This window comes from Hipposideros armiger, unplaced genomic scaffold, assembly GCF_001890085.2.
Source record: "Hipposideros armiger isolate ML-2016 unplaced genomic scaffold, ASM189008v1 scaffold_236, whole genome shotgun sequence".
Taxonomy (NCBI): Eukaryota; Metazoa; Chordata; class Mammalia; order Chiroptera; family Hipposideridae; genus Hipposideros; species Hipposideros armiger.
In genome coordinates, this window is record NW_017731586.1 from 681,493 (window position 1) to 700,682 (window position 19,190).

General features: G+C 37.3%; 1 protein-coding gene across 1 annotated transcript in view; it reads left to right on the forward strand.

Annotated features, from left to right (window-relative positions):
- Positions 1-19,190, forward strand: part of RELN (reelin) — a 516,011-nt gene that overhangs the window by 292,441 nt on the left and 204,380 nt on the right. The window contains exons 8-9 of the mRNA XM_019655108.1: positions 6,429-6,525; positions 9,022-9,262. Of these exons, the coding sequence (XP_019510653.1) occupies positions 6,429-6,525; positions 9,022-9,262 (338 nt within the window). The remainder of the gene's footprint in view (positions 1-6,428; positions 6,526-9,021; positions 9,263-19,190) is intronic.

Below are 19,190 nucleotides of genomic sequence, written 5' to 3' on the forward strand. Positions count from 1 at the left end.
TGCCCTACTAGAGATTTTTAAAGCAAATGACAAAGAAATTCTTTAGAAGGTTAACTTTTTGTGTTTGTTCTGAGAGCTCTTTAGGGGTTATCACATTGATCTGGATGATGGATGGTCGAAGGAGGTGGTGGTGATGGGAAAGGAAAGCTATAGGTTTAATGAATGTGCAAGAGGTGAGTCCACAGGCTTGAGGGGCTGGCCACTGGGGCAGGAAAGCAGAAGCATGCACAGGGAACCTGCAGAGAAAGTGATGCCCAGGGAAGCATGATGTGTGGTCTGGGTGCAGTTCTGCTGTTTCTATTGTGACCTTCTCCTACGGTGAAACCTAAGAGAGAGTTGGGATGATGACTAGCAGGGTATTTAGGCCAGAGGTGGTTCAGTCCTTTAGGTTCCTCTCTCTTTTCTAAAACCGGGCCCATTATGGCCTCAAGTCTTGAGCCTGAGTAGAAGTAACAGCATAGGAGCCTGTCCCAGCACGTTCTCACCATGTGAAAATGTAGCACGATTTAGGGGGAAAAATGTGCTTTGTGCACCAGAACTAGTATAGTGAAGTGGTCAAAAGCATTGACTCTGGCCTGTCCAGTTCAGAATCCTATTTGGCTCCAAGTAAATGACTCACTTCTCTTTGCCATAGTTTCCTTACTTGGAAAATGGGCGTGTACATAGTAGTACCTACGTATTCATAGCAACCATAACTGTTCTATTGAGTTACTGGAATTCTTTTTCTTTATGGGTGTTATTAAAACTCTTTACTGATCAGGTTTTGTTTTCTTTGGATGCCAGGAACTGCAAAATCAAATTTTCAGCTCTACGCTAGCAATTATGCAGACCTTATGAAACATATATCCTTACACTGATTTGTCCTGCTAGCCTCACTCCCAGAACACCTTCTTTTTCATGCCAAGTAGACACTTCTCTTCCCCACTTACACATTTCCCAGTGATGCTAACACATAGATAACTCACTCGGGTCTCAGTTTGCATTTCCTTATTGAACTTAGAGCATTTTCACTAAAGAGTAGGGAAGTGGTCCAAAGTAAAAGAAGCTATAAGGGAAAAAAATGTGCCGTTAAGTTCTTTCATAAGCAATAATTCAATTTAATGTTTAGCACATGAACAAATATGGTCAGAAATTTGTTCCTTTTTCTAGGATAAATGAATTTATGAAAAAAATATTGAATCATAGATGAAATCTATTAAATACTATGGGCCAAAAACTGTTTTCTAGACACTTTTCATATATTAACTTCTTAATCTTCACAAAAGTTCTGTGAAGAGATAGCTATTATTATTCAGTTTTTACAAATGTGGAAACTGAGCACAGAAAAGGTAACTTATCCAAGGTCACACAGCTATGAAGTGTCAAAGCCCAGATTGTAACCTGGGAAATTTCACTCTAAGCAGTGAAGTAAAAATATTATATAGAATTATCAGTAATGCTAACAAGAATTGAATTTATTATCATGTGGACCCCCCTCATATAAGAAAAATTAAATAATATCTGTTTAAGCCTATGTGATACATTATAAGATACATCTACAATGATATCTTGTTTCTCATTGATCCATAACATTACAATTCAATTTTTCTATAAGGTTACAATTTTATTATGTTTCTTCCTAAACATTAAAGTGGACTTTTCCCCCCTTAGAACAGTGAGTTAATCTAATTAAATATTCCAACAGAAACAAAATACATCAACTTAAAGAGACAAGATAATGTCTTATGATCAAGAAGATATTGCATTTGAGAAACTTTTGTTAATGCAGTAGAAAATGATTCCTGATGGAGAGGTCAGAACTTGTGCTTTGGGAGTCATATTCTATCTGGCTTATGACTACTTTGAATGACATTGCAAATTGCTTATTTTCAATTATGCTGGGCCATTATAAGACTTTACTAATAAGTAAATAACTCATCTGGCTATCATTATTTCTCACATTACCTTATCAGGCTGATAAAAACGTACCATAATGACTTATGTAATTTGTCTGTGATATTTTTATTCCAAAAACAGACTGGGTTATGTAACCATTGAAGTCATGTTAGCACAGTTTGTAATTAACTTGGGGAAATTATTGCTCTGTTGACTATCCAACAGTACCAAAGTTAATCTGTGGCGAAGATCCATGCAGTCCAGATACTCTGAAGCATGGTTGTCACAGGTTTTTTCACTTTGACTCATTTGGGGAAGTTGAAAATCCTTAAGTCCCATCTACTGTTATAGTTCCCCTTCTAGTAGAAACATAACTCAGTAAAAACATAGAAATGGAGAATTTCAAATAAACAGCTTATAGCAAACTTATTTATTATTCTCCAGCCAGAGTTTATTGAGCTTCTACTGTGTACCAAGCATTGTTCTGGGTATGAGGGACACAAGTAGTGAACAAGACAGATACAGCTCCTACTTCACTGGCGCATGCATCCTAACAGGAGACGGACAATAAGCAAGTAAACAAGTAAATAGATAAGATACATTTAAATACTGATAAGTACTATGAATTACATAAAAATGAATGATAAGATGGAGGATGATTGAAGGTTGGGGATAGACTTCTTTAGATTGAGTGCTCAGGGAAGGCTTCTTTGAGAAAGTGGTATTTGCACAGATGCCTGAAGGACAGAGGGACGCAGCCAGGGGAAGCTCTGTGGGGAAAGATGTGAATGGATGAAGAGAGATCAGAGTGTGAGGAAATTGATATAATAGGTGTAGTTTCAGGCAGAGAGGAGCACAGAGGACCTGAGATGGAGTGTTGAGGGAAGAGAAAGTCTGTGGTGGCTGGGCCATAGTAAACAAGAGGGAGAGTGGTACAAGGAAGGCCCAAGATGGATGGAACAGCAGATCATGTAGGAATTTTTATAACCCGGTGAAGACACATCCTTTTGTTGCTAGAGTGCTGAGAGGCCTGGAGAGAGTTTTAGGTGGGGAATGGCATGATGGTGACAACATTGTAAAAGACTCCTCTGTGTTTGAAGACCACTTTGACTGCTGTGTGGAGAATGGATTACAGGAGGATAAAAAGGGGAGCAAGAAAGACATGATCATGACTTGACTGAGATGGTACCAGTAGGGACGGATGTAAGCAGAGCAGTGTTTGGGAGGAGGGACTCTCAGCACAGGCTGACGTGTTGGGAGTGGGAAATGAAGCAGAGGGGGGAATGAAACATGACTCCTAGGTCTTTTTTGTTGTCATTTATTTGTTTGAGCATCTGGTGTGGTGCCATTTGAAATGAAAAGAGTAGTGGATATTCAGAGGTTGGAAAACCAATACTTCCAATTTTGACTTAGTAAATTCGAGGTGTCCATTAAAGATAGCAAGTTGGATCTACAAGTGGCTTGTGTTTATATTGCAGTGCATATATCATAAGCCATAGGACAAGTGATAAGACAAAAAGAGGCCAGAAATGTTGTTGATAAAATATCCATCATTGTATACTATGGAGTTCATTAAACCAATAATAATGTAGATGACATTTACTGTAAATAACTATAGGTTTATCTTTATCATTTATCAATTTATTTGTCAACTTAAAATCAAGTATTGACACAAGACCAACTGCAAAGAGCACTGGTGAGGTACATTTAACACAAAATATCCTATCGCCCCGAAACTGTGATATTTCAGTAATCTTTCTATGTGTAGCTCTCTACATGAGAGCCAGATTTCACAGACTGATATATTGGGATCCTCAGTAAATCTTAGAATTGCAGTAATTTTTTTTAGGAATACCAAACTTTAGGAGCCCTTAATCACTTTGTAGATTATGTATACACTTGCTGCGGGTAAAAATGAAAACCTATAGACTTTCTACCTGTAAAAGCCAGAGAACGTGTTTGACTTTTTAGATCAGTTAAAGTCCATCGATGGTTCTCAAACCATACTTGTACACCCATGATTCTAAATTATCTTCCCTTCTTCAGCAATTCTTTAAATCCTTGCAAAATGACTACTGTAGAGTGAAGGATTGCCTTGGAAGTGACCTGAAGGAGAGAAAATGGACCTGGAAAAAAAAAGGATATTTGGCATTTTGGTTTGCCTTTCTTTTCTGGTTTTAAATCCCAGCTTTAGCAATGAAAGATCCTTGATTTAAGAGGGGGAAAAGAGAGGTACTTGTTGCAGGGGACACCTGGTTACTATGGTCTCCTCTCTGCATAAGAGGTGCCTTGAAGTATGTATGTGAGAGCTCTGTGCCACCGCTTCTGGGGACAGGGAGTTGGAAGTTGCATTAAGCACCAGGCTCATAGACACGGAGGAACCTTTCTTCCCCTCATCCCAGACAGAGTCCCATAACCATTGTCAGTCTGGGCAAGCACAAATCTTACTCTGCAGACCCAAGTCAGTGTGACAGTGTGGTGACAATTCAGAAGCGTCGATGGAAAGGAAAAATTTCACCCAGTGTATGCAGAATATGTGTTCCCTGGAAAACAGAAACAGAACCACGGTTATCTTAAAGGGTTCCCATGTGAAAAGGTGGTCAGACAGGCAAAGGGACTCCAGCATAGGGATGGACAGCTGGAAGACCAGGTCTGCGACACAAGTGGCCAGTCAGAGGAGAGGCCAAGGGAACTGAAGTGGGAGTTCCCCCGCTGGAAGCAGCACCCCAAGAGAACCAGTCAGCTTTGGACGTCTGCCTCACTAAACTACCATTTCATATGGCGCCAGTCCAATGAATTATTGATTCCTCGTGACCTCTCAGAGTGTAGCTAACTAAGTGGCTGAGGAAAAGTGAGTCACCTGCCCGGCGGTGTGTAATCAACTTACTCTCACAACGTTGGGGTTGTAGAGTAAAAAAATAGGAGAGAAGTCATATTTGTTATCAAGGTCCTATTTGGACACATTTTTGCTTTGATATTTATCAGCTTTGCTTCTCCTCAATTTGTAAACAGTTTGCAAGGAATTGCATTCTGTAAGGAACAATTTTGGTTATCGTTTGTTCTATCCTTTTCTTTTTCAGGGATTCACCTTATATATTTGCTTTTAAGTACATATGGTGTATTCAACATAATAGAAGCACATAAATACCATTTAAATTCTTTAGGATAATTTGAAATTTCTTTTGAAATAAACAGATTGTCTCCCAGACCTCATTCCTGTTTATGTTAAAGTTTGTCCCACATAATCCTGGCTGTTTCCATGTCCAGCCCCACAGTTTGATATTGACTTCAAGCAGCTGCTTATGAAAGGTATTGGGTTGTAAGAAAAGCCATGATGCATTTTTGCAACAAAAAACATAGAAAAAATACGTCATGACTTTTCTGACAACCCAATAGAATTTAGCGATGATCAGAATGGCATTAGGTGGGTTTCTGTTTGAGCTCAGGGTTGCTGGGGATCTTTCGTTGAATACCCTTTCGTTCATGCTTTTTCACCTATGTTTTGGCTGTGAGAATAAATCTAGGAAAGCTGCTGTTTGGCCTTCTAGCACATCGCCAGGTTGGTGATTGCAAACTAACTGGTGTTGTACTAAACACCTCTGAAATAAAACAAATGAGTCTGATTAAAGCTGGGGACCCCAGGGTGCTGCAAATGTAAAGACTCAACAGATGCCATTTGCTGAAACCCAGGCTCCTCTAGCAGATGGGTGAAGGTTAGACATAAATTGCACTATTTCTTTTTCTTTGGGTTCATTTGTTTTTAAAATGGTATTAAAAATCCTGCTATTCAGTTACGATAAACTTCTGGCATATGTTTCATGGCTGTTTGGGGGTATCCTAAGAAGATCTTAGAAATTGCAGTCGTATTATGTTTTATTATATGAATTCATTGAACATGTAGAAACATTCTTATCAGAGTTTTAAAATTTCCTTTGGTGTGCATATTTCCAATACTGAAAATAATAATGAGAAATAATCACCAAATTGTCACAATGAGACATAGTGTCCTTCTTTTAAATCTTTAATGTTAGGTCATTGTAGAATAATATCAATCATATCTTCAATAGTTCTCATTTAGTACTTGAATTTTCTTAATAATATGTTATTTTCTCATATACTGTCTCATCATTTAAATAAAACACAAACAAAAGAAGGGTGTTTTTATTCCTCATTCAATTTAATGACTTATATACCATTTGATGCAATCACTATTAATTGATATTAAGTTGCAAGAACCATGATTCATTATTAATTATTTTGCAATATTTAGATATTTCTTGCCATAACCTAACTGCATATTTTATAATTTAATTTAGAAGTCCGTGTATCTCTAAAGATATCTGCAATTTACCTTGTTTGCCTTATTTCTGATTCATAAAATTATTTATCAGATAATATTTATCAGAATAGGTCACAAGACATTTCAGCATAATTAGAAAAATGAGTGAACAATGAGATCAATAACTAAATGGTTAGGAAATTATCTAAAATATTTATCAGGAAGGATAATATGTAATTACACATTTTTAACTTTGAAACATTGCTATTTACAGGTTCAGGTTCATGTCGCTTTAGTTATTCAGACCCCAACATCATCGTATCATATGCCAAGAATAATACCTCAGACTGGATTCAGCTTGAGAAAATCAGGTTTGTTATAATTTATAGTATTTTTACAAATTCTAGTGTAGGTAGATTTCTACTTCCCTGTTTCCCTTCATTCTACCACTGACTTTATTCTTCATGGTTAAAATACTGTGGTTGTTAATTAAATGGAATTACATGGATGCACATATTATGATCTGCCTTATTTCAAGAAGTATTGTTAAAAATGTCATTTTCCATTCGGAACTTCCACTGTCAGTAGTAGCTGTAACAAACTATTTTTTATAAAAGCACATTTGGGATAATGACCTTGATGATGGAATCCTCCAGAAAATAACATCACCCATCTCTCTAGGTGGCCTGCCCATGGCCTGGTTTATAGACCTAAGAATATGTCAGATTCCACCTGAATTCCATCCAGTCCATGGTGATGGTACATTAATAGCCACCAGCCCTTTTGCATCTAATCTCTAGTTCTGCCATTTTCCTTCAAAATTCCCTAAGGCCACTTCTAAAATTCTATTATAATTATGATGCAACTTGTAATCATTTATTACATTTTCTGTATTTAAAAACAATCCCTCAATTACAAAATGAGATAGGATGCTTGAAGAAGCAGCTCATTCATGTTGAAAGGTTTGATTAAATTAGCAATAATCACATTATGTTTAGTACCTCTGCATAGGTTAAATCATAAAACAAAATGCATAATGCATGCTAAATTTCAAGTATGGTAAGATATTAGAAGGAAAAAATACCTTGAACTTTTATAATTATGATTGGTTTAATTCTTAAATTAGTATAACTCAAATAGAACATTTTCTATCAGTTTTGTAGTTTTCTTTTTTCACATGCTATTTTCTTTACCATATTTTCATGTTGAAAAATTGTGATTTATTTAGAGGGGAAGAATAAATATTGGGTTCTTACTCATTAATACTAAACCAATCAGTCCAAAGTTTCTAGTAGTATTTCAAATTTTTTTAAAAACTATATGATTCTAAGTTCTAGTTTAACCAAAAAACTGCGAACAGTGATTCTAACTCATGATTTTAATAGGCTGACTTCCTCTGTGGGAGGATAACATATAATGTATAGATAGCTGGCACAAGCCAAACTCGAACGTGCTGTGACAAATTTATAACAGAACATTTTGCTGTTCTTTCAAAAATCTATGAATTATTATGAAAATGCATTCATATTAAAAATTTTTATATAAATAGTTTTAAGCAAGGCAGCATAAATATTAGAAATTTTACCCATACCTTCATTTTTCTGTCCATCTAATTGTTGTATATCATAGTTCAGATAAATTGCCATAGGTATTTTTTACTGCAAAATAGTTACATGCTTTTGATATGACAGATAGTGAATGTACACATTTAATTACAACATATAAACATCACATTCAGCTGATTCCATTTGGTTTTTCCCTAAATGAGATTTTCAATTTTAGGCCATACAATAAACTCATATTCATTCATGCAGATTTTTCTTATCATGAGTCATCAGAGTGAACATATTTTTAATCACTTCCTAAAACTAAAATAGGTTATTTTCATTTGTTTAAATTCTTTTAAAAGCTAAAAACATAGTTACCATGAAATATTTTAAAAGGGGAATTGATTACCCCCAAAGGTAAGGTACACCATCTATAACCTGTACAGGCAGTTCTGCAGATACATATATGTGTTTCAGTGGTGAGTGAAAAATATGTCTTTTCTGTCTGTCATCCTGTCAAAACTTATTTATAGTAAGCCCAGAGAGCTACGAGTTTGCATTTTGTACCACTTCTAATCTTGGCTAAAGCAATCATTTTTGCCATAGCAGGTTTCTACTTTGGTAGAATAAAATGTTTAATAAAAAATACTACATTCTAACACATGTAACATAAAAATAATGTTAAATTATATCAAGATTTTAAAGATTGATCTGCATGAAATTGTAAAGAATTATAGAGCATTTGCTTCTCATCGCAAATCTCACATTCATATAGACAATACAACAGTGTATCTGGTTACTAGAAATAAAATAACTATCATGGAAAGATTGATTATGAAGCATAGCATAAAATTGTCTCTAATATATGCAAAATTGCAAAGTAAGAATCCAAATTATGATAACAATTTTATAGTTTATCTCCTTTTTCCCTTAGTATCAAATAAGATTGTTTCTCCACCACATGCAAAAAACTGTGCTGGATGCGCTTTGATTTTTCTACAGGCGCCATGGAAGTGTGTGCCATTTTCTCTTCAACTATTCCTTTACTGACTTAGTGCCAGCCTTGTGTTAAAAGTAAACCTCTTGAAGATATTTAATATTTAAACTCTAATCACTCAGAGTGAACGTCTTAATAATCAGCACATACTAAAAGATTTAAGAGCTATGCAATTGTGTGTATTTAACCTGTAATGTATATAATATTTTTAAGATGATGGAACTCCAATCTTATTAAGAAACCAAATTGATCTTTCAGGAAGAAAAAGTAGACATTGTTGAACTTTACTGTGGTACCAATTCCCATCTCACCCTATATTCCAGAGCCCCTTCCAATGTCAGCACAATCGTCCATATCCTCTACCTTCCTGAAGACTCCAAAGGGGAGAACGTCCAGTTTCGGTGGAAGCAGGAAAATCTCCATGTAGGCGAAGTGTATGAAGCCTGTTGGGCCTTGGATAACATCCTGGTCATCAACTCAGCTCACAGACAAGTCATTTTAGAAGATGGCCTCGATCCAGTAGACACTGGCAACTGGCTTTTCTTCCCAGGAGCTACAATTAAGGTTTGATCACTTTTTTGTTCCTTCTCTTGTCCTCTAAAACCTAAAGCTCAATAAACCAAATTGTACAAAGATGACTGTTCTTACCAAACCCAGTAATAAAGGAACAGGTAGTGTTTTTATTTATGTTACCTTCCCTTTTAAGGATGGAAAATCATTTTTACAAAAGCAATCATTTCCTCATCCATTTAACAAGTATTTTTGAGGGACCACTGTACCATGTACTGGACTGAACTTAGAGAATATAACAACATAAATGCAGATATTTTTCTGCCTTCATGTGGCTATCAGCTTAGTGTGGGTAATTAGACATGTCAACATGCAAGAACCAAACAGCATAATGGTTATGATTTGCTGGGAAAGTAGAGAGTGTTGTGGAAGTACAGCACACAGCACCAAGTCCAGACCCGAGGGTTTAGTGAGCTTCTCAGGAGAACAGGGAATCCAGGTAGAGACTGAAGGAGAATTTGGAGTTGGCCAGAATAGCATTTCTAGAGTCAGAAATCACATACATAAAGACTACAGGGTGAAAGCACAAAGCCAAGATCTTGGACAATGTTCAAAATAATTGTCTAACAGATTTTTGAGTTGAGACTTGTGATAGTTAAGTCTGGAGACATGGCCAGTGACAAAACCTTGAAGGTCTTACAAGTGACTGTAGAGTTTGAACTGTATCCTGAAAGTAATAGGGAGTCACAGAAGCACTCCAAATCAGATTTGATTTTGAAATATCCCTTTGAGAATGGAGGATGGAATGAAAGGGAGAGAGTGCATTCAAGGAGACCACCTAGGAGGCTAGTAACAGTAGTCCAATGGGAGATTGTGTTGACTAGAATTAGGGGAGAGGATGGAAAAATGTGGATGCATTTCAGAGATTTAGAAGAGGGAATGTAGAAAATTGGGGACTGTTTGAGATGATGAGGGAATAGCAGGTGTCAAGGACAAGGTTTGGGCAGCTGGGCGGATGGCAGTGCCATTCATTGAAACAGCAAGCATAGGAGAAGTAGGTTCACAGGAGTTAATGAATTCACTTTGGACATGTTGACCTTATTTTTTTTTTGAGGTCTATTTGACATATAACGTTATATTAGCTTCAGGTATACAACTTAATGATTTGATGTATGTATAAGTTTCCGAGATGATGTTTGCATCTTAACTAAATCAAAGGGTAAGTCTAACAGCAATTGAGAAAGTATGCCTAATCACAACATAGAGCTTATTCAAGGAACAAAATGTCCAAGCACAGATAGGATACTCCTTGTCTAACTAATAAGAACTGCTCTTTATTGAGCACTTATTATTCCAGCCACACACAGGATTATATATATATATATAAAATCTCACATAATTTGATCCTTATAAACCTATGAAGAAGGTGCTACATTAGACCCATTTTACAGATGTTGAAAGTGGACGTAGCAATGTGGAGTACCTTGTCCAAAATGTACCTCTCACCAGTGGCAGAGCCAGGATTCAAATATAGGAATCTGACTTAATCTTGATCTCAGTTGCCACATAATTTTGCTCATACAAGTAGTAAATATAAACTGACATTCTTCTGTTTTTCCTGTGTTCCTTCCCAACATTCACTTGTTAAATTATCTGCTCTTTTTCTTCCCCATCACTTTCTGACTATAGGTTAAAAGATTCTTGTTTTGCTCATATTCCTTGATCTTGCTCCAGCTTTATTCCATTACCACTGCATGTTCCTTCCTCTAATGAATAATGTATCATTTTTATACCTTAGAATTTAGTAAGTTCATACCAAACACTGGTCTCTTCCTTCTCTTCCATAGCTGATTTTGTTTTCACAATCCTAGTTGCTGGTCCATCTCAGGTATTGACTTCTGACCTAAGTCAATGAACTTAAGGAGATAAGAGTTTAAAAAATTTCCCTTAATGGAGGCAGGAGGCATTTGCAGTAACCTACTTGGGAGGTGAAATGGAGTGAGAATGGTGGGACACTAAAGAAAGAGAAATCAGCAGTCTAATGGTAGCAGACTGCCTGTGACAAAAGATGTTGAAAACCAAGGATCATACAAAGGCATTCCACTAATGAAAACTCTGGCATCATCCCTTAATATAAGAGAAATTATATCACTCTTCTTTCATACTCAAGACCTTCAATGGCTTCCTGTGTAGGCCTAGAAGATACAAACCAAACTCCCTGTCATGTAATTCCAATCAAGGCCCTTTCTAGTTGACCCAGCCTAACTTTTCATCCTCATCTCTTGCTCTACTGCCCTCCAGCCTCATGAATACAACACAGAATTCCACACTCTCTCCTCTTTAGACACACTTTCCCACCTTTCTTTTTTCTCTACTGAGTAATTCCATGGCATCCTTAAGGGCCCATGACATTTCACACAAATGTCATTGTGTGAAATGTTGTGTAGTTAATGCCTCTCTCCTCTCTGTGCTGATATAACCATTAGATTGAACAAGCAGGACTTAGGGGTGGGGACTGGCTAAAGAAAACAGTTCCATTCTTTTGCCCAACTGACCACTCTTTTTCCCAACTGGGTATTTCATCTCTGCCTTCTTTGCACAAAAACTAAGGCAGCTCCCAATGTGGCTGATAGACTGAAAAGTCATCCAATCACTTTAGTCTTCCAGTCTCAGTTCAAGAACAAATATGACCACTTCACTGTAATAATCCAAACTCCAAGCTTCATCCACAGTTTCTCCCCTCCTCCAGCTTAGGTTTGCTGCAGTGGGAATGGAGGCAGTGGTCATCTCCTCCTCCTTCCTCACCACCCCCCACAAGTTTCAGCCCCTGAGCCCTCCAGGGCAGGCTCCGGAGGAAGGAGAAGAGGCAAGATACAGATATTGTTATAAACCAGAATTATCAATCTCTCGTCCTGACAAGTGATCAAAGCTGGCTCTCTCTTGAATGGACCAATAGGCTCTTTGGAAATTTCCCCACCCAAATTTCCCTCCTCAAAGCAGGGGATACAGTTCTCCCATTCATGTCTCCTGTCTACTTCCACTCTTAGCTACTGGACGGACCTCTGGCTTGTGACTACAACCTCTTTTGGCTGAGGGCTCCTTGCCCCTCCAGCGAGCCATTTGGGGCAGGATTTCAACACACAAGGTTGCCTCTTGTGTGCACAGGCCCAAGCGTAGTCTATGGTAAACACTCACCTTGGATCCATCATTGGGAGGAGAGTAGCTGCTTCTAAGGGCATCCCACTTCTTAACCAGCCACCTGCCAGGCAGCTCCAGGCTCTTGTCCAAGCCCACATAGCATGTCCTCCAGGTGGTATCTTTGAGGTCCTGCCCACCGGGCTTGAAGAGCACAGGGAGTACCTCCTCCCTTGACAGGGCCATGGATGGAACTCACAAACCCCTCTAAAGAAATCATCTCTGTTGTCCAGCTTCCAACTCACATCACCTTCAAGCTTGAGTCCCTTCAGTGTGAGTGAGTGGCTGAGCCCCTTTACCACCTCTTTGGTTAGGTCCTTACAATTGGTCCATCACCTCACTCTGGAATGTGGAGGGGTTGCCACCTGTTTTCTTGGTGCCTTAACCAAAACCGACACAAAACTAATTCCATTTCAACATTCTTTTACACTGGACATATACCCTGATGTGAGAGCATTTGAAACACTATTTTTATTTATGTTTCTCTCTCCCTGGTAAGAATGTTATCTTCTTAAGTTCATGGATTATTCCAGTCATTTTTTAATTCCCAGAGTGTGGCACATGATAGATTATTGGGTGTTAACTGAATAGACAAAAAGCTGGAAAAAATAATAAGAAGATCTAGTTTATGGAGAAAGAAAAAGAATTTCATATTCAGCGATGGCTTGAAGGCAACTGAAAATATTGTGAATGGGACTGGACGTAGCACAAGTGTTGAGAAACTTGGCTTAACTATGTGGGTTCATATCTTGGCTTCACCATTTATTAGTCATGTGGTCTTGGACATGTTATTTAACCTCTCAGTTTCTCAGCATCCTTACCTGTAACAGGGCTAATAACAGTATGCACCTCATGTTATGATAATTAAATAATAAGTAAGAAAATACCTGTAATGTCTTAGGACAGTGGCTGGCACATAGAGAGAGGGCCTAATAAGTATGTGTCCTCTTCATTGAAAACTTAGAGAACAAATAAGCTCCACAAGGAAGTGAATATAGAGGAAAATAAATAGAAGGCAAAGGAGTGGGCTGACAGCTCCAATTATAAGGAGGGGGAAAGGAATAGGATAGAAAAAAATACAGACTTCACAAATTATGTCATGCTTATATGTCATTAGAGTAATATCAAAATCAAATGCACTGAGTAGATTTCATTGGACACAAGTATTGCCCATACTTGTAACCTTTGGCAATCAAAATAAGAAATTTCCTTTTCTTTAGAATTAAATGTCAATGCCACTCATGCAATTGGAATTATTCATAATAGTTTTATTATTAACAACAAATGATTTGTAAGTGCTATTGTTCATAAAACAAGGGACTAGAGAGTAGTGAGTATGCAAACTGTCCAGCTGATGATCTCGAAAATAATGTTTGAAAGCGTCAGGTCCAACAGGAAAGATTAAAATGAGTCATTGGCACTCCCATTACATATTTCCCTTTGACTTCTTTAGATTTTTTTTTCAGTCTCTTTGGGAATATTTAACCATTTCATCTGAGCCTGTCCTTGTTTATCTCAAGTAGGGCAGAAAGATATAAGACCAAATAAGAGTAATTAATTTAAGGAGTTTATGTGATCTGGGGAACTGCAATTAGAGCTCAACAGTTTAAATCTGCCCTGGGTTGGTAGAAGGCTATTACCATTAATCGTTAGTAATTAATATGAAATAGATGTATAGAAGTACTGATTTGTAACACAGAACCTGGCCTTCTATTTGTTGTGCTTTTTTATTTGGGAGGACTTTAAGAGGTTACAGAATTAATATGTTCTTTCTGTACCGCCATCTGTGTTTCTCTTCCATTCTTCTTACAAGTTCATGGCCTTGCCTGACTCATCTTCCAATGTTTTTCCAGAGAGCTTGCCCATGTAGAAGAAAAGGCCCACCACATTCTTATGCTTCTAATTACCATCATGATTTTTTATTTCCCACAAATCCCTAAGTAGCCCTTTGTTCACAACCAAGTAGGTGGGGCTCTAAATGCCAATAAATACAATGCTGCAAGTCAGAAAGCTCCCCAGAGCACCACCCGTGTTAGCAGTCTCCCAGTGTAAGCAGATTGTGGGCTCAGCCAGGCAATGAGCCTGAAACCCTCTCATTGAATCGCCTCTTAGTTATTGGTTCTGATGATTTTACCTTTTTTTACCTATTTCTTTTTTTTAACTTTTGTATATGATGTTTGTATACAGTATGAAGAAGAGTCAAGAATTATTTCTGTCCATTTTTCCTATTCTAAAGATGCAGAGTGGACTCTGCCAGGTCATTTGCAGCTGTTAGAATGGCTGTTACTGCTGGGGCTGCCATCCCAGGCAGTGCCTCTCTCTATCAGGTGGCTTGGGTGTTGGTGCCACAGGTAAGAATGGGAGGCCTGTTTTTTCTGCCTGAAGTGGGGAAATGATTCATCTCAGGGCAACTTCTGGTGCTCCAACTCGGTGACAGCGGTCTTGGTTTTACCATCAAGGTTTAAAGGAAGTGAGCCGATCTTTTTGGCCTCTTCCATTTAAAGCATATAGTATCTAAAGAATACTGGTCAGTCCAACCCCCTTATTTTTTAGGTAAAGAAACCAAGACCCAAAGAGCTCCATATAGTAAAATAATAGTAAAACTGTCAAAGTACATCTGCCTGATTTGTTTTATTAGTTTCAGGTGTACAAAACAATGTAATAGTTAGACATTTGCACCTCTCACAAAGCGATAACCCCTCTCCCCCAATCTACTACCCCTCTGACATCATATATAGCTGTTACAATTCCATTGACTCTATTCCCTATGCTGTACTCCAAATCCTGAAACTACATATATTAAATTATAGTTAACATTCAGCATTATTCAGCTTCAGCTTCAGTTGTACAGTTCATAGAAGATGAAGAAAGACAAGATTTTCACAGATCACAGGAGACTAGAGACATGACAACTAAATGCCATATAGAATCAGGAAAGGGTCATCAGGGAACAGTGCTAAAATTCAAGTACTATCTCTAAATTAGTTAACATCATTGTATCAGATTAATTTCTTGGTTTTGATAGTTGTACTATGGTTATAAAAAAGTAATGTGAGGCTAAATTGTAAGGGGGTGCAGGGTATGGGAGAAGTCTACTCTTTTTTATGACCTTTTTGTAAGTCTAAAGTTATTTCAAACTTAAATGTTTACGAACAAAATAAAATAAAATAAAACATACAGTATCAAGAATCAGCATGTCACTTTGGGTAGGAGTCTCATATCCAGGAAGGATACTTACAGTAGCATGGATACTGGATATTAATAAATAATAGTAATCATAGTGATGATAAATAATAATAATAGGAATAGTAGAAATAGTAGTAATGATGGCATTTCACGAATGTTTGGTAGGTGCCAGCACTATGAGAAAGGTGCTATCCAAGTTTTATATCTATAGTCGATGAACAATAACTATCTGTAAAGAGCCTGGATGTTTAGTGCTTAATTTTCCTTAGTCATTCTTGAAACATCTGGACAAATAAACCCATCAAAGTCATCTTTTTCCAACTCCTCAAGCACATCGTGCAATCTGAGAATATCCTAATTTTAAGTTCAAAGAGAAACATTAAATGTACATTTTTCCGTGAGTCACCATCAAAGAGAAGAGCTGCAAAGACCAGTGAAGAGCTCAGAAGGGAACCCAGGGACAGATGGTTAAGAAAGAGCTGTGATCAGGCCTTCGCTTGTGTTTTTTCTGTCTGCCTCATCCTTTAGCAGTAGTGCCCCATGAAGAAGTTTCCAGATGGATCAGTATGGCATGGAGGTAAATACTGGTCAAACAGCTGCTGCATTTTGTTTATTCATTTGTTTATTTACTCTCATCTTTGGTGATAGCCAAAATCTGTATTTTGAAAACATGAATCATGCATGGCTCCTTGATCTCTGTGTGTGTGTGTGTGTGTGTGTGTGTGTGTGTGTGTAAGGGGGGGAGAGAGTGCTTTGCTCACTCACCATTAATAAATGTTTATACCTGCTCAGCTACTCTTGTTACTCTCAGCTTGCAAAGGCATAAATCACTGCCTTCTGTCAACTCTGGAATTGACCCACAGATTAAATGCAGAGCACTGTGAGATATGTGCTGTTACGTGGGTTTTTTATTTTTAGGAAATCTTCCCACTCTGATTGCTGTGCCTGCACTGGCTGATCTTTTTCTATTTATTACCCTAGTTCATTGTGCAGATAGCAAAGAATTCCATATTATTCCTTCTACACATTTATGTCAACTTGCCCTGAGAAGTAAATCAGTGCTAAATGTCACAGATTCTGTTATAAAGCTTTGTCCTTTAGAACAGGCTGTGATTTGATCATGTGTATTCAAAAGAAATTCCCTTAAAAAGTAATTTATTAAATTTATGCCAAAGCTTTGGAGTAATGAAGTATACAGAATTTAGAAGTGTCCTATCTTGATCTCTCTATTACCACTTTCAGTTAGACAGTCTACTCCCTTTTTCCTACATTTTCTATTATCCAATTATTTATTTATTATCCATTTTCTAATATCCAATAATGACAAATTTCCTAGTTTAGCAAACACCAAAGACCCTAATGAATACAACATCCATTAGATAAATCAACAGCCTGTTAAGGGGAAGCATTAAGTCAGAACAGGAAAGTTTATTTTCTTATAGCTCTTATACATTATGCATTTGCCAAACTCGTCCCAGTGGACATGAGGCAAACCTCCAGTCCTAAATAAGAACCGAAGCTTTCATCCTGGGGTTCCGCTGTCACCTGTCTGATACTATTGCTATAAATTTTTGAATCATTAATGGAGAATAAAGGTCATTACATCCAAATTATGAAAGCAGGTAAATTAATTTGCCTGAAAATTTAAAGTCTTGATACAAATTGAGGCTAATGAAAAACATCTAAGACAGTGGGTAAAACAGATGATCACACTCAAAGCAGAATTTGTTTTAAACATGCTTTTGGGGAATGAAATCTGCTGGCAGCACAATGCCTACTATAATACCCAACTTTTCTTCCAGAAATCGAGCACCCCATAAAGTTGTTCCAAGATTTCATTTAATGATTTTCTTTTCTACAGAGTCTAAAGACAAATAGGAGGAAATCAGATATGCTTTCCAGAAATGGGCTTTACAAATCATTGTACTGGAAACTCTCTGGGCTGTAACGTGAGGGATTTGAACCCTGCCTTTCTAATGAGGATAAACCTGAGCTCAGTAAGACATGTAGCTAGTCCCTGTTCCCATGTCTTTTTCCATTAAGAATCTGAATGTCAACTACGCTTTTCTGGCCAGATTCCAGCATGGCTAATTGCATGCTGTCTACCTCAATTCCCTTTGCTTGGGATGTTCTTCACTTTGGATTGCATTGCTCTTATTGTCATGTTTCCCCCAAGAGCTGAGTACATGATATTGTAGAATGAGCCAGAATATAATTTGTTAAGCTAATAAGAGGACGTTGGGGATGAAGGGTTAAGTGTAAGTAGTGTGCTTTTCACAATTCCCCCCAATGCAGCCTATTTGTACAGTAATTAAGGTGGAATAGCATTAGTGAAACATGGAATTGAGCCAAATCACCATGACAAGAGTGACAATAACATGGAAACAAATAATTTTGATAAATTCTACTGAAAATAACCATTCAGAAAAAATCTCCAGAGCCCCCCTGCCTAATACACCCATTTTTTGTTTGTTTTTGGTCTGAAGTACACATGTAATGGCTAATTAAGTTAATACAACATTCAGTAAGTGAAATTTATTCTATAGAAACATCAAAAACATAGCAACATTTTCCATCAGCTTTGTACCTAGACAGTGCATAGCACAATAACTTGCATAGTGACACTCATTAAAATAAGGTTTGTTAAATGAGTGAATGAAGATGAGGCAGAAAAAGGAGAGGAAATATACAAGTACATTTATTGATTTCCTAGAATTCACCAGTAATTAGTAGGCATGTTACCTACAATATCTCATCTAATCCTCACAATTAACCCCCATTTCACAGGTGAAAAAAACAGAGGCTCAGAGAGGCCTACTGGTTTCCCAGTATCAAACAGCTTTGATTTTCATCATCAAGTATGTTTTTATTCCTGAGTATCTTGCAGCCTCCCATATTGTACCTGGCATCCGGGGCCTTAATTTGAGGAGGCAAGTCTGAAAACCTCTGACACTGTGAAAGCTAAGCCAATCCCCACTGACGAGGTTAACAACTGCCCTGTGGAATTTTACATTGTTATTCTCCCTCTCATTACTCCAGTTCAAATCTGTCACTAGTGCCATTTCAGAGTTGTCATAACTATTGCCAAGTAATTATACACTTGTCACAAAATATACCATAAATTGAATCTTTATGAATCTTTGTATAAAGTGGTTCAAATATGAATGCTTCATGAATCCAAAAAATAATGAGAAAAAATACTCCTGAAGCTCCCTGAACTTCGCTTACCATTTTGTGTTGTACATATTGTGTGGACTGGAGAAAATGCACTTCAGCCCTCGTGCACCTGGGCTGTGTTCATAGCCAAGTTTTCAGTTTTTTAACTGGCATTAAATTTCCTAGAAATCGAATGTGTGGAAAGTGACAGAAACTCATTTTGCTTCATGAAGGAAATCATTTTCTTCTCATTTTGATTTTTTTAAGAGCATGAAAGTCTATACCTCTAAAGACCATTGAACAACAATATAGGAAATACGTATTTCTATGTGATAAAGCTATAGCATAGTGAGGTTAGGAAGCGATGATCTGTAAGCTGTAAGTCAGTCAATTTCCGATCACACATCTTACTTTAATCCACAAACTACTATACCGATATATTTTA